Here is a 15,169-nt window from a genome sequence, read left to right as displayed (position 1 = left end):
ATAGAAGTAATGTAATTAAAATCCATCATTCAACGAGATTTGGTGGACAGATGGGAACTATGAAATCCCACGCATACAGCGAGTGACATAAACTTAGGTGGTGTTTAAAGGGGGGGCTCCCGTTACATGTAAAGGATATAGTCGTGCGGGGTATCAAATGAAAGGTCTCGGTTAGTACTTTCCGAAACTGATATTAGTTTTGGCGTGAATTGCAGAATGCGCGAGTAAGGAGTCAAAATGTACGCACTTAAAGTGAGACAAGACTCATTTTTGGAAACTACCCAACCCAAAAATACGAAAAAAATCAGGAAAGTGCGCTTAGATGAAATCTAGGCCTCAAAATATGTCCCATTCCGATATCTGCTCAAATAAAATTACTAATAGTTTATTACCAGCTTTTAGAAATTTACTGAAAACCCCCCTTAAATTCATTCTAGGACTACCAAAATGGTCTGCAGGATGGGTTGAAGGCGGAGAAGGTCGTCAATTTAAGTGAATGTTCATGAAGGAAGTCTTTGATTGTCGAGTCTATAATCGAAGTAATGGCGGGGTTGTTTCTAGGTGCTGCTGATGTTTTCGTGTTATTGGTGAGAACGAAGTTTCTGGATTTGTTTCTGCCTGTCAACCTATTTATGTGTCCAAATATATTAGGTCCCAGCTTCTCATCTGCAAACTTGCGAGTGAGTTCCTTGTTACGAAATTGTTCAACCATTGAACGGATTAGTGTCCCTAGGTAGTTAATCCGAGAAATTAATACCTTATATTCGGTGTTAATTCTGTTGTCATTTTTATGGAAGTTCCGCTTGTGATTTCTGCACCAAATTTGCCTGACTTTCAGATGTTTCATTATTTCGTGTGACAGTTTATTAAACTGAATCTAATCCACTTTGAGGAGCTTTGTGTTTCTGTGTGAAGCAGAGTTGATGGCATCAGCAGCCAAAGTGATGACCTTATCGATTTCTTTGTCTGTTAGATTTTACGAGATTGTGAGTTTCTTCGGGTTCAGCTGTGATGCTAATTCTGATCTGAACTTATCGCAGTTAGTGTGGGCGAAGGATCTAATTTTGTTGGGTACTCACTTTTGCAGTTGAGAGGCGAAGGAAAGTTTCAGCTCAACTGCAAAGTCATCGGACATGCCTGGTAAGGTTTTGCGCATCAACACTAGTAGAAGTGCTCTTTCAGAGAATCTACCAACTCTTGTGCGGTGGCACATTGGGCGTGTGAGACCACACACGTGGAGTTAAATGTAATAATTTTTAACTCCATAGACTCATTATCAGTTGGATAGCACCGAATTGTCGGTGTTCGTTAGTTTGGACCGAAACGAGCGTTTAGCCCAAGTTTCTGAAGGTCAACTTGTTGCTTTGCGGAACTTGAAGAGCTGCAGCTTTAGGAAGAGTATACCTGGCTGCTTGAGCGTAAGATACGACTGGTTGAGCCAAGCTTTGTCTGAGTCACCGCCTGTTTGGCTCTCATTGCATCAGCATTCTTTTTTAACTGCCAACTTCGCTTCTGGAAACCATGTCCTTGTATGACAGGCACCCGCGGTAGTTGGCGGGATGTCCAGTCTAGCCGCAATTGCAGCCGGTTGGTGTGTCTGTCGCGGGTTATGAACATTCCCCTCGCACATTAGTTTTTGTACACTTCATGCACCTGTGCACGATGGTGGAATTGAGAGTGATGTGCCCGAAGTTTTAGCAGTTGTAGCACTGCACTTCCTGGATAGGCTTGACTCTCTCAAGCGAAATTTTTTAGTGGAGTATATAATTCACCTTGAATTCTTCATTTAGCTTTTAAGAGGGCTCGAAAGTAGCCATGAACAGCCCCAATTGCGACTTCAACGGGAGCGTTGGGTTCTGGCTATGGAGAAGCTCCTCGGCTCACGTGACCAGGTTCGACATTCTTTTGACCTTCAAGTGCGAATACTCTTCATTGAGCTGTCGCATTTTGTCAGTCGGATCTGTCTCTCTGTGAAAACCGCGGATTAGTAAGGACTGAGTCCTTAAGGCTAGTAGCGTGGAGCCCCTTTTCTTTAATAAGTTGAAGATCGCCGCACGATCTTCGATCATCATCAACGGCGCGGCGATCGGTTTCGCTATCTAACTCTATCGAATGCCTGATCTGGCTACAACTTCAGGGCTTTAAATCCCCATCCAGCGTATCAAGCCACCGTTGTTTCGTATGTAAGTGATTAACTTACAGCAGCGGATACAAGTACAAATATGCACACAACATATCCATGACGACTGGAACCCGGGAGCAACGGGACTGAGAGGGCAACACTTTACCTCCGCAACCATTGCGAATTCAGCAAGAATTGGCGCTCAAATCTCACTAAAAGGCAAGACTTGGTTGGTTGCTATGAGCAATGGTTATTGATCCCATATAACTTAAGCGCAAAACGTCACTCAACATGGAACTTAGAACCTTGCAAGGTTGTACGCTGTGCGATGCGCATTGCAATATTATATAGGACTTGCCATATGGTAACTTATAAAGTAATCTTTCACTAAGGTCCTCGCACCAAGTGACATTTCACTATGCGCATCGTAAATGTTGCTGCGTCTTCAGGCCTGGGTTGTTTTTTTACGGAGAGAAGAAGAAAAACAATTTTTTTTCAGATTGATCCGGTTTACACGTAACCTATCTTTAATCAAGTTTTCCAAAACATTTATTTTCTTTTATTCTAAATATTATAAAAGGCTAACGTAACCTAACTATTAACTGAAAAATTCACAAACTAAAATCGTTGACCTTAACTTTTCTTTTTGTCGTGGAAACGCCAAGTTCAGTGTTCCCCAGTAACTGGCATCGAACCTAAGCTAATCGGACCTTTCATTTCATTATTGGTATCACATTTACAACACCGAAAATCGTCCAACTTTCACTGGACAATTACATCAACTTCAAAGCAAAGACGGAGAACCACGGAAAGTACTTGCTGAGATGGAAAATGAATGACCTCAAAACTTGTCCAAGCAGTAGCGCAGTTCTCAGAAAAATGCTCGATAGTTTCGAGACGGGATAGGATTGAACTGACGCGGTACAGATATTGCAACCCTTTGAACAGGATCTGAAGGGTGTATATCTGGGGTTCGGCGAATCTTTTCAGAAACGACGTGGAGTAATTTGCACGTTCACATTGGTACGCATTGACCGGGGATCGTGCGGGTTTTGCGGTCGAAACATGTTTTGTCGAGGATCTGCCAATGGCGGCCCCCGCTGTGGATATGGATAATTGGGATTTGGATTTTGATGTTGATTGTATCCGTCCATAGGTTGTGGTGGTCCATATTGCGGATGCATTTGCTGAGGAGGCGGCACTGGCTGAGGCCCGGATGGCGGAAACATTTGATTTCGCTGATGATATGGTTCCGGGACAGGTTGTGGGTGACCCATCGGAGGAGAATAATCAGAATGTTGTTGGTAGTCACCAGGATGATGCTTCGGATAGTCATCAGGATGCTGTTGCCGATAGTCACCAGAATGCTGCCGTTGGTAGTCGCCGGGCAGTTGGCCTGGTCCCGGGCCCGATGAAGGGAATAATGGCATAGGCGGTCCGGTAGGTTTTGGAGGGTACAATTTGGGTATAGGCGGCTTCGGATGATTGAACAGTACAGCTGGGGTCGTCAGATTTGATGGATTCTGGGACTCTGCAGCGCTGTGATCGCTGTGGCCGCCTTGACTCTGCGCTAAAGTGAAAATGTCCATTAATCGCTCACGCATTCGCATCACATCATGGCTGGATGCAGGTGCGGGACCCATTAATAGCTCGGAGAACTCTTGTATCGCCGTTTGCTGCGCCGACCCTAGTCGGTTTAGAGTCTGAAGCATGGAGTGTGACACGCCCTCGTACATTGGATTTGAATTTGATTTCAACGGAGCCTCGGTTGATCGCAGGGAAGCTTGCGTCGCTTTGTCAGCGAACATCTTGAGTTTACGTACAATGCACTTGTTGCACTTTAGAGGTTCCGTTTGACACTCGGCGTTCACGAAATACGCCGCCGAAGTGGAGGACTCCAAAGGGTCTTCATTTTCGCTTTTCATTGGCTTCGACTTCAACGCGCTTACCAGATCGTATGCATTGAAGCCAAGCAAGTGCACGATTTTTGCCGTGTGCTCACTGAATTTGGTGATGCCAAATTTGGCTGTGTTGATGGGCAGCGCATGGGAGCTGAACTCATACTGAATACTGTTGCTGGCGCAGAGTGGAGATCGATTTTCGGAGAGTTGGGTTGCGTTTTCGAGAACGGCTGCGGTCGGGGTGTATAGGAATCGCCTTCTTATCTTCGGGTTGCTCGCGTGATAGTCGAAATTCTTGATTGTCTCCTTTGCGAACTTTACCACTGCGGAAGAAGCGAATTTGTTAGTAAATTGTTACCATGTTTTCTGATACTCTGCATGGTTACCTCTTTCTCGATGCGATAGCGGTTGGTCGTCCCAATTATGAATACCTGCGAGGGAGAAATGTGTATATTTTTTGGAATTCTCCATCAAAAACTGACTAACCTTCACTCGAATGGGATGATCCCGACATGCGACTTGAGGAATCGAAATCTTCCACGGGCTCTGTCTTGATTTTCAAGGGTTGCGGCATAAGCTTTAAGGCTACGGGATTCTTCACGAGGGGAGTTCCGCGAGTTTCATTCTCGAAGTCGGCGTCTAACCCACTCCCATTTTTGGATTGGTTGCTTGATGTTTGGGGATAGGCCGAGTCCACTGGCTCCGTTTTGATTTTAACCGGCAGCGGGATTTCATTTGAAACCGCTCTTCGCTTCTTTGGCGGCTGCTCACTGGAAGACGAGGCGGGCTGACTAGTTTTCTTGAGTTCTGCAAGGACTTTCTCGCGCTGTTTTTGAAGGAATGCCAAATCATCTTCGATTGAGGATTTGGATGGAGCACGACTTGACGACACAGGTGGAGGCGGCTTTGTGTACGGCGTGGAGGGTAATGGAGGCTGTTTTGGGTCCTTGTTGCTCTGCTGCACATTCGCTTCTGCCTTGTCTGGAGGAGGCGACAATCGTTCTTGTTTCACTCGCCGCGTGAAAATTGCTTCGTCATTCGATTCTGATATCTCATTGCAGTTTGTCGGAATCTCCCTGGGAGGGGAGATTCTCTCTTGCTTGATTTTTACAGGAACGAATGACTCCTTTGTCTGGGGCTGCTCGTCTTGCCTGGGCGGAACGGGTGAGGGCTGTGTGCTTGCACCCGGAATATCACTTTGTGTTGACGGCACTTTACTAGTATTTGAGATTTCCTGAACGTCTTCAAGTGTTCGACTTTCCTTCTGATCGACGCTGACCTGTGGCTCTGTCGTTCCCCTTGAAGTCTGTTTCTCAAGAGTGGATTCCGAATGTTTCCTTTTGCGATTATTCTTGAGATTCTCTGAACTACTTTGAGCTGCTTCACCGTTTCCTTTGTCCGCTCCTGACTCCGGCGGTATTTCAACTTCTCCGTCCTCTTTACTTTGATCATTTTCATTATTTGCCGCTCCCGACTCAACCTCGTCATACTCAATCTCGTTCAGGAAGTCTAGCTCGTCATTCACCCAGTTTAAATCATCCTCATCGTCATCTCCCGCTACTGGTTCGCTTTTAACTGCAACATTATCCACTGCAACCTTGTCATAACCAGTATCGAGGGGTTCTTCTTTCACTTTAACTCCTTCCATTGAGTACTTGTCGCTTCCCTTCGCGAAGCCGCCAACCGCAATTTAACCTCAAAATTCGTACAACTGCATTTCGGTGAATTAAAAACGAATTGTTGGCGTTGAGCAGTCTCAGCGGTTTCTTAATTTTTAATCCGTTGAGACCGATTGGAAAATTGTCTAACTAGAATTGTTTCGCAGTTTGTCGGGGCAACAACCTTCGTTACATCAACGCCAACGTCAAAAAAGTCAACTGCCCGAAAATTCGAGCAGGTTCTGCTGTCAATTGGAAATGAAGGTGAATAAGTTATAATTTTGAATGGAAGTGTACTGACTTCCAGGGTGTCGAGAAGTATTTGGCAAAAAACGGATAAAGGATTCGAAATTCATAGAGAACTTATGGATTTTTTGACAGAAATGATATTTTAGTGCCGATGTTTGTAAATAAATAGAAATTAGTCCTTTTCTTTTAATGATGTGTATTTGTTAGGAAAATATTATATACTAGTTTCGCGAAAAAGAAGGTCGGTGATAAAAAGTACGTTGTAATTATAGCAAAAAATTTACGGAAGGCGGAGCGATGAGCCGAAAAGCATTTCAGCCTGAGAGGTTTGCAGATCCCCTTTGAAAGTGGTGCGTAGCCCATGGAGGACTGCTTTCTTGGAGATTTTAACAGTAAAGTAGGGACGGAGCCTGCATTCAAGCGATACGCCAGCTCCCATAACTTACGCAAGGAAACCAGTGATAACAAAATGCTGATTATTCAGTTAGCAGTACCGGTCGAAATGGTTGCTGGAAGTACCTGGTTTGCGCGGAAGGCGGTCCACAACACACATGCGCCTCTCCAGACGAGATCACTTTCAACCAAATTGATCACGTGTTGATTGAACGTCGCCACCACTCAGCCTTGATGAATGCCATGAACTCCGTAGAATGGAAAAGCGACTTCACAAACAGAAAAAGGAAGCCTGGGAGAACCAACAAGTCTGTAAATTCGAGAAATACAGGGAGCAACCGCACCAGGTGTGGAGGTGATACTAACAAGTCAGCAGGATGAAGCTTTATACTCCTCGATGCTCATCCTGCCGAGGCAAAGAAGGAAATCTGATTTCCGACAGAATGGGTACATTGGAGCCATGAGTTGAGTACTTTGATGAACTGCCAAACAACCAAAGTATCGACGAGTTGGAAGTCCTACCAACTGAAGATGATGAACAAATTCTCCCCCAGCAAGCATGGAGGAAACAATCCGTGCAATTCAGCGGCTTAAAAATCATAAGTCGCCAGTACCTGAAGGAATTATAGCCGAGTTGGTTAAATATTAAGGCGACCAACTGTACCCAGTAGTTCATCAACTAATCCTGACGATTTGGGACAGCAAATCAATGCCTGACACTGGCAACGGGGCATTATCTGTGGCATACATAATACAGTGCAGCAATTATAGAGGTATCACGTTGCTGAGTACCATCTATAAGATATTCTGCGCTATCCTTCTAGGTCGGATAGCCCCGTACACCCAGAACATCATTGGCCGATACCAAAGAGCCTTCACTCCAGGCAAATCATCAACAGATCAGATTTTCTCTCTGCGGAAAGCGATGGAAAAACTACTGAAATATGGAAATCAGTTGCACCATCTTTTCATCGACTGTAAAACCGCCTATGATAGCATAGCCAGGGTAAAACTATACACGGCCATGAGTGAAATCGGTATCCCAACGAAATTGATAAGACAAGATTGACTGGGCTGACCCTGACCAATATGCGAGGCCAGATGAAAACAACAGGATTACTTTTGAGACCATTCAACATCAACAACGGTCTAAGACAAATCGATGCTCTATCATGCGTCCTCTTTAACTTGGCCATGGAAAAAGTGATCCTTGATGCGGATGTTAATGCCAGAGGCACCATCCTCTTTGAGGCCACCCAACTACTGGCCTATGATGACGCTATTGACATTATGGGACGAACAACCCGAGATATACAGTCTACCTGTCGAACAAGAGGCGACTGAAGCGAGATCTTGGCCCACACATTAATGAAGGCAAGGTGAAGTACATGGTGGCAATGTCAGCGCCAAAAACCAAAGAATGAAAAAAGAACAATAAAGGTAGGAGACTACTACTTTGAGACCGTTGATAATTTCTCCTATCTAGAGTAGCCGATGAAAGCTATGATGACAAAATCCAGAAAGCTTGTAGGAATATCGAATTGGTGGACCTCGGCGCAAAACCTGGATGTTTGGGGTTCCTTACTAAGGCATGGATAAATCCTATACCGTTTATTGCGCCGTTGAGCTGGGCGGGCAGGTCAGCCTCAAATTTGCGACCTTGATCAGCGGTGATAGCACATACGATGGTGGGAGCCGTTGTATCTAGGACTGGAAGTGCTTGCAGCCAGCGTGTATGTCGGTCAATAATAGTAAGGCAACTTCCGTAGCCTTGCAAAGAAGGAGCTTGATGAGGTCCACGCGGATGTGTTCAAACTGAGCGTTAAGAGTTTTGAAAATACCGACTTCTGCTCTGTTGTGTCAGTGTATCTTTGAGAGTTGGCATGGTACACATTGCATGGCCCAGCGCAAGAAGTTCCTGTGGAGACTCGGCCAAAAAAAAAATTAACACGCTTGACTGTGTCCCGGCCTCTTGGGTGTGTCAATTGGTGAATGGTACCAAAAGTCTGGTGGCGAAATGAAACCGGTAATACGGCTTGATCGTTCCATTGAACTCCGTTTAGTAGACTACATGGCCGTCCAACTCAAGTCGGAGAAACTTGAGGCGAGGGCTAGCGAAGAGGTACGATAGATGTTTGTCTTTCGTCTGCGCCTTGCTGATACCACGTGGATTGAGTGTGATGAGTATAGAGACCGCCTCCACGTGTTTTCGTCACTAGACGTGTACTCGAAGCGACGTTTCGCCCTGGGACCTATAATACTCTTTGAATTTTTGGGCCCCTACAAGAGGATAGAGGACTCCGTAGCCTACATAACAACGAAATCTATGAGCGACACCATGACCGTTTGGTTGCGGACAAACTCTGGGTCAATAGGTTATGATGTGCGGGTCACTTAATCCGTGTGGATAAGGATGACCCAGCCCGGAAAGTTTATAAGGACAAGGCAGACCCTGCCTTAGGTGAAGCGATGTTGTAGACCAGGACCCGAGGGGAGCTTTTAGGGATATCCAATTGGTTGATCTCGGCGCAAAACCGGGATTTTTGGAGTTCCTTATTAAGCAGGTCTAGGCCAGATATGGTTTTTGCGTCGTTGATGATGATGACTAGAGAGGAGGTACTAGACGTAACACTAGACAATTCTCTGATGAACGGGCTGGTCAAGAATTTGAGAATGTCAGATGAACGTTCTATATCGGATCACAGGATAATCAGATTTAGCATTGGGGGCAACTCCGAAATAAAAAGAATGCTCACTTTCTTCAACTTGAGCAATATAAGCTGGATATTCTGGGCCTAAGTAAAGTAAGACCTTGGAGAGTAAAAAAGTGGGACTCTGGAAAGCACTCCACTTCCTCTTGCGGCAATGTGCTTTTGTACTCTGGAAAGTGATAGCAGACGCGAATTCGGTGTCGCGTTTTTTGTAACTTCTACCGCAAGGCGCGGTCGAAGTCAGAAGACCTGAGAGCCGGTTTCTGATAGACTTCTAACTGCAAGATTCCAGTCCAGGTTAAGAAGCATTCCAACCATACAATGCTACGCACAAACGGTGACTTCCGATATAGCGGAGAAGGATGCTTTCCACACACAATTAAACGCAGTTCAGGGGAGGTTTATTAAAGGTAACATTGCAATCCTGATGGGTGATCTGAATGCTAAGGTAGAGTCTGACAACACCTTGGTCAGATATGTGATGGAGAAATACGGTCTTGATCACCGCAACGGTAATGGTGGGTGGTTTCTGGATTTCTGCAACCTCTATCGCCTATTCATTGGTGGCACATTGTTTGAGCACAGAGCCTGCCGTAAGGCCAGTTGAGCTTCAATTGGCCGACGCCGTATAGGCAATCAGATCGACCACTTCGTGATCAACAGTAGATTTAGGAGTTGTCTACTGGATGTGCATAATAAGAGAGGCGCCAATATCGGCCCCACAAGGTATCACCACCTGATGGTCGCTTACGTTCTTTTGCGTGCTGCACCCGCAACTTCTCGTAGGGTTGAAGAGCTGCAACCCCTTAAGTTCACCATTGACTGCTTATTGTTGCCAGCTGCCTAGACGGTCTCCTAGCTAAGTTATTTATCGCTGCACTCCCAGTTACTGTAGATACTGTTTTCTCTCGTAGGGAATGGGAATGATTGTCAAGATCCCAAAAAAGGAGATTGGTTTTGAGTGTAACAATTCGAGGGGTGTCTGTGTGTTTTCAACCGTCGCGAAGATAATAGCTAAAATAATAATGAACATATCAAAGAATATCTCAAATGCTTGATCGACAGAGAGCAGGCATATAACCGCTCTGGATTGTCCTGCATTGACCAAATCGATAACATGCGAATCATTTTCGAACAGTGCACGTAGATTAGATCTTCGCTGCGCGACAGCGTGGACAGGAAATGTATTTGGAGTGCTCTACGTAGAGTAACTAATATCTATTATCCGAGCGACATATGATGGCGCAAAATGACACGTGCTGCATCCAAGTAAAATCTCAGAGGAAATTGTGAGGTTCTTCATGCTGCCTTGTTCAGAGGACGTAACGGAGTTCAATGGACCATTACATCTTTTTTCAAATACCTCGATTAGGCTGGTGACATATGTTTGCTCTCTTACCGGGTCATAGGCCTTGGCCAAATGACTCTGGATTTGGAAAAAGAGGCGACTAGAGTAGGACTGAAGATAAACACCAACAAAAGCTAGATCTCAATCTGACGGGTCATCGGACTCTCCTTATCTGCATTAATGGGCAGAGTATCGAAGCCGTCGATCAATTTGTATATCTATGAAGCATGGTTTCTGCCGACGGTGTGCGTTAGTGCCCTTTCTGTCTTTCTATATGGGAGTAGCACATGGAAGCCGAATTCCACTGTTACTCAAAAGCTCCAAGTCAATATCTGCCTGGGTAATGTTATCTGAGTGTGCTGACCTGATACTATCTCAAAAGTAGAACTTGGTTGGTGCACAGGCCTGCCACTCGTTCGCACTGTGATCGGAAGACGAAAGGGGCAGTGGATAGGTCATACTTTGCGGAAGGGCGACAATTGCATTATGGGCTACGTCATTCAGTGGGATCCATTCTCCCAAGATGCCGACGAATGGGTCGCCCCAAGAGCACTTCGCGCAGAACAGTAGAGGAGGAGTGCGAGCGTCTCGGGAAGTCATTGGGGGAGCTGAAGGGCATTTCAGGGGACCGTAAGCGATGGTGCGGTTGACGTACTATACCCCACCAAGGGCTGAATGGCATCCATAAATATATATATACATAATAAATTGCTGATCAAATCTTTAAATATATATTACTTTTATTTATAATAAATATTTCAAGACATTATCTTCATTTTTAAACTATAATCTTAAATACAATTTCCTTTTCATAGATTTTCTGATTGAATTTCAGGTTACTATTTCCATGGTTAGAACATGTTACATTTTTCATATCTTTCCTATGAATTACTGAATATTGTAAATTTCATTAAATAAAAATTGTGAATCTGTAAGGTGGTTATTTAGTTATGTCTAAATCTTTGCAAAAGTTATGGCCCTTTCTATTATATTTAATTTTTACTGTAAAAATTCGTGGAAGATATCTTGTATGATAAAATTGTATTTTTTCTGTTTTATCTGAATCTGAATTTAATTATATGAATATGTTTATTGATGTTCTGTTTTGTTAATTTAGTCCAATATATTTTTTTTATTATTATTTTTATATGATACATCCAAACCATCGTGTTTTAATAATTTTTTTTTTCTTTTTGAAAAATGAATTATGTATTTATCTGTAGTTTTTACATTGATTGTGGTGATATTGATTTTTATTTTGTACTAAATAGTCATAATTGTGTGTTGAAGGGGTTTCTATTTATTAGCTGCTGGTATTTCTCTTCTAGTTTTTTCCTTGTGCAAGAGAAATATTCCTTCTGAACAAAAAACGCTATTCCTGTATATAAGTGGACACAATAGCTGGAATTGAAATTGTTGAATTTTAGGCACTCGTATAATACACAACTTCACAACAATTAGTAAATAACATTGAGTTCTTTATTTCTTCAAATATAGAACCCTCCCGCGATAAAATATACATTAAATTAGATTGAATTAAACAGTTTAAAAAAGCAGGTATTTTTTGGAGAGTTTCTCTGACAACCTGAAAACCAAATCACTCTCGTAAAAGGGGAAACCATATCTCCAGCAGTCAGAACTTTAGTAGACCTACTATGCTATTCTGCTTCCTATGGACAATCACAAACATCCATGACGATGGTTAGGATTTGGATCAAGGGCACAAGGCCAAGATCATGCAAGGATGAAGATATTCCTCAATTTGATAGTTTCATACTTCGTCCTCCTTCGGGTTTTCCCGATTCAGCTTTTATTATACACCTCTGAATAGTGAGTGGTTAAGCACCACAGCATACTGAACTCCCTGAAATTTTAGAATGGGATGACCCACACTTAGGATGGAAAGCGTAGTTCCTCTGACTGGTACGTGAAGGGGGGAGGGGAATCAGGGAATCACTAATTTACTGACCCTGCAGATGTGATTCCCAACATCAAGACTTGGAAGCGTAGAATGTACAGAGAGGATAACTATCCAAACGCTCGACCAGTGCCTCACGGGGCATGCAGGTACATTGATGAAGTGCTTCTTTATCAAGAAAACTGAGAGACAGTTACGAATATGATAGGATGCATACCGTGCAAATTGTGAGAAGCGGAAAAGACTGGAAAGGCGTGTTTTCAAGTGCACTCAGTAGCTATAGTAAATTGCGTTCCGCGATATAACGTTGTGTCGGAAGTTTAGCAAGTTGCTCTGATTATGCTTCAGGATAAGGTCAAGTCTTCACACGACTTTCCTGTTGTGGTCGCCACAAACTCTCTTTGAACCAGCCAGGAATGGGGTCGAGGTGGGAGTAAGTTCATCTAACTCCCTCGACGATTATCTACCTTATCGTGGTGAAGGAGTTCAGTAAGGAAGATCCTCTAGGGAATTAAAGGTGATACCTGAAGCTAAGCGGTAATCAAAACCTCAAGCTAAGGTATGAATACCATGCCGATGACAGAATGGTCACAGAGGTTCAGATGTCTCCATTAACGGTGAAGTCTGGCTACCAGGCGAACCTCAGTTTTAGCTAGCCTTGTTTCGGAGCCGGCTTCCTTTCCCCGGTAAAACTAAGGCTATGGCAGCCAACTATGAAAAACTACAAAACAAAAACCCTAAGTGAAGGGGCAACCCTAAGCTCATCGATGGAGAACCTGAGACCAATAAAAGTTGAAATCTCTCTAGACTCAGATTCTTCACTTATTCAAGTGGGAACCAATCCGATTGGGACCCAGTCTTTAGCACACGAGGCGAAGCAGGCTCTTTCTGTCGCCACTCCTGGCCCCGGGCTCCAATTGGCACCTACTGAGGCTAAAGTCATGCCCCCGGGTACGCATCTGTCATCGTACAGCAAACAGCCTTCGGAAAAACCGCCTCTGGACAAACTGCCTTCGGGTATCTACGATTAAGAAGAGGGACGTACACAGAAAGCGAAGTGCTTGAAGTGCACTTGCCCGGTACCATCCACAATCTCACAGGTGGGTACAGCCCTCAACCAAGAGACTGGAACCTAGCATGCAAAATAGTATCAGTGGTGCGAGTAAATTTAACTCGGTCCATAGATACAAGTCTGTATGTGGGGATGGTATCATCTTCGCGCTCTAATGGAGGGAATGTGTGCTCTATTCGGAATATATGCCTCCATGTCTGGCACACACTTATATTCCAATTAATTGCCGTGTTGTGAAGATGATATTTATTCCCAAACCAGGGAAATCCACCTACACCACGGAAGCAAAAGGCTTCCGACCGATCAGTCTAACGTCCTTTCTACTAAAAGCACTAGAAAGACTAGTAGATCAGTTCAGAAGAGATACATACATTCCTAAGTGGTCCCTTCACTATAGGAAACACGCGACAATGTCTGACACTCATGGACACCGAAGGTGCCTTCAGTTAAGCCTTGGGTAGGTAGGTAGGTATCAGTGGCCGCCCCGAGGGGCCCAATTAGCGCTGTGGTGCGCCATTTTAATGCCACAAACTCCTGACTGCTGTTATGGGAGCAGGAAGGCAGAGTCTAGCCGTCTTGGTTCTTCAGAGCCAGCCCGTAGCCTTCACGAAAGAAAGCAGCTCTCCCACCCTGCAGCTAGAAATCTCTCTAAGGTCCCCAAAGAATGGTTTACCCAGTGTCCGTAGCCTGACTCTAGATAGAGCTGAAGAAGTGCATGAGAGTTTCCCGTTCTTCACCGCAGCGTTGGCAATGCGAATTGTAGCGTATGCCGAGCCTGGTGGCATTGTCCCTTATGGGCCAGTGCCCCGTGCAGACCGCCATAATCTTGAACGCATTTGCACGCGTCTGGCACAGGAGATCTCGTGAGCGGGCTATGTTATAAGCGGACCAAATTCTCCGTGACTTGGCACAGTGGAACACCGACTGTATTCGCCGAAGGGCTGTCAAAAGCAGACTCTCGCCTGGCCAATCCGCCAGCCCGCTCATTCCCCTCTATGTTCCTATGCTCGGGAAACCAGAGGAGGGTGACCTTGAGCGTGCCGTCCAGACGATTCAGCGCGTCACTGTACTGCACCACCAGCCTGGAAGATGTCGTCGCTGAGTACAAGGCCTTGATGGCCGCTTGGCTGTCGATCAGAATGGCTGTGTTACGCTTGGGACGCGAATCTCGCTCCAGCCATCGACAAACTTACAATATCGGCAGTACTTCCGCTTGGAATACACTGGCAAAACCTGAGAGACCATACAGCTTGCATTCACTGTGTGTATTCGAGACAACCCCGCGCCGACTCCACAGGCCATCTTTGATCCGTCGGTAAAGACTACTGAGTCATAACCTTGCAACACGCCGCCGGTCTTCCACTTTGCCCTGGTTGGAAAGTCCACACCAAAGTTTCTCGTTAACTTCAGTTTGCGTGTGGCATAGTCCGTGGGGAATGTCCAGATATCCCGAGGTACTTCGTCTAGAATGTTGCTGTGCCCGTAGGACCATTTTATAAATGGCAACGAGTCTTTTGGGATTACATATCTAATAATCTTCACTGATGTATCACTCACGGCACTCACAGCAGAATGCTTGTGAGAAAAATGGCAAGGTCCCGCCATCTGTTCCGATAGTCGGGCAACGTTATCAGCACTAGACAGCAAGAGTATATCAAGCCAGTTGCTACTGAAACTTGGCCGACTAAAAGAAGCATTCCTGATATGGGTGGCATGGCACTCAAACATCGCTGGTAATGAGGAAGATAATAGACTGGCTCGCCAAGTGCCTGGATCCATAATGGTGGGGCCAGAGTT

The 15,169-nt window shown here is 44.9% G+C and overlaps 1 protein-coding gene across 1 annotated transcript; it reads right to left on the bottom strand.

Moving 5' to 3' along the window:
- Positions 1-2,616: 2,616 nt before the first annotated feature.
- Positions 2,617-5,895, bottom strand: LOC119655573. Its single transcript, XM_038061501.1, has 3 exons — positions 4,510-5,895; positions 4,410-4,454; positions 2,617-4,346 (listed from the first exon to the last, which is right to left on the bottom strand). The coding sequence occupies exons 1-3, from the start codon at positions 5,669-5,671 to the stop codon at positions 3,109-3,111; spliced, it is 2,445 nt and encodes an 814-aa protein (XP_037917429.1). The 5' UTR covers positions 5,672-5,895; the 3' UTR covers positions 2,617-3,108.
- Between the last annotated feature and the right edge of the window lie 9,274 nt (positions 5,896-15,169).

The sequence above is a fragment of the Hermetia illucens genome, chromosome 4, assembly GCF_905115235.1.
Source record: "Hermetia illucens chromosome 4, iHerIll2.2.curated.20191125, whole genome shotgun sequence".
In the NCBI taxonomy this organism is placed as follows: Eukaryota; Metazoa; Arthropoda; class Insecta; order Diptera; family Stratiomyidae; genus Hermetia; species Hermetia illucens.
Note: the sequence above shows the minus strand (reverse complement) of the source record. Positions and strands in the feature narration are given on the sequence as shown.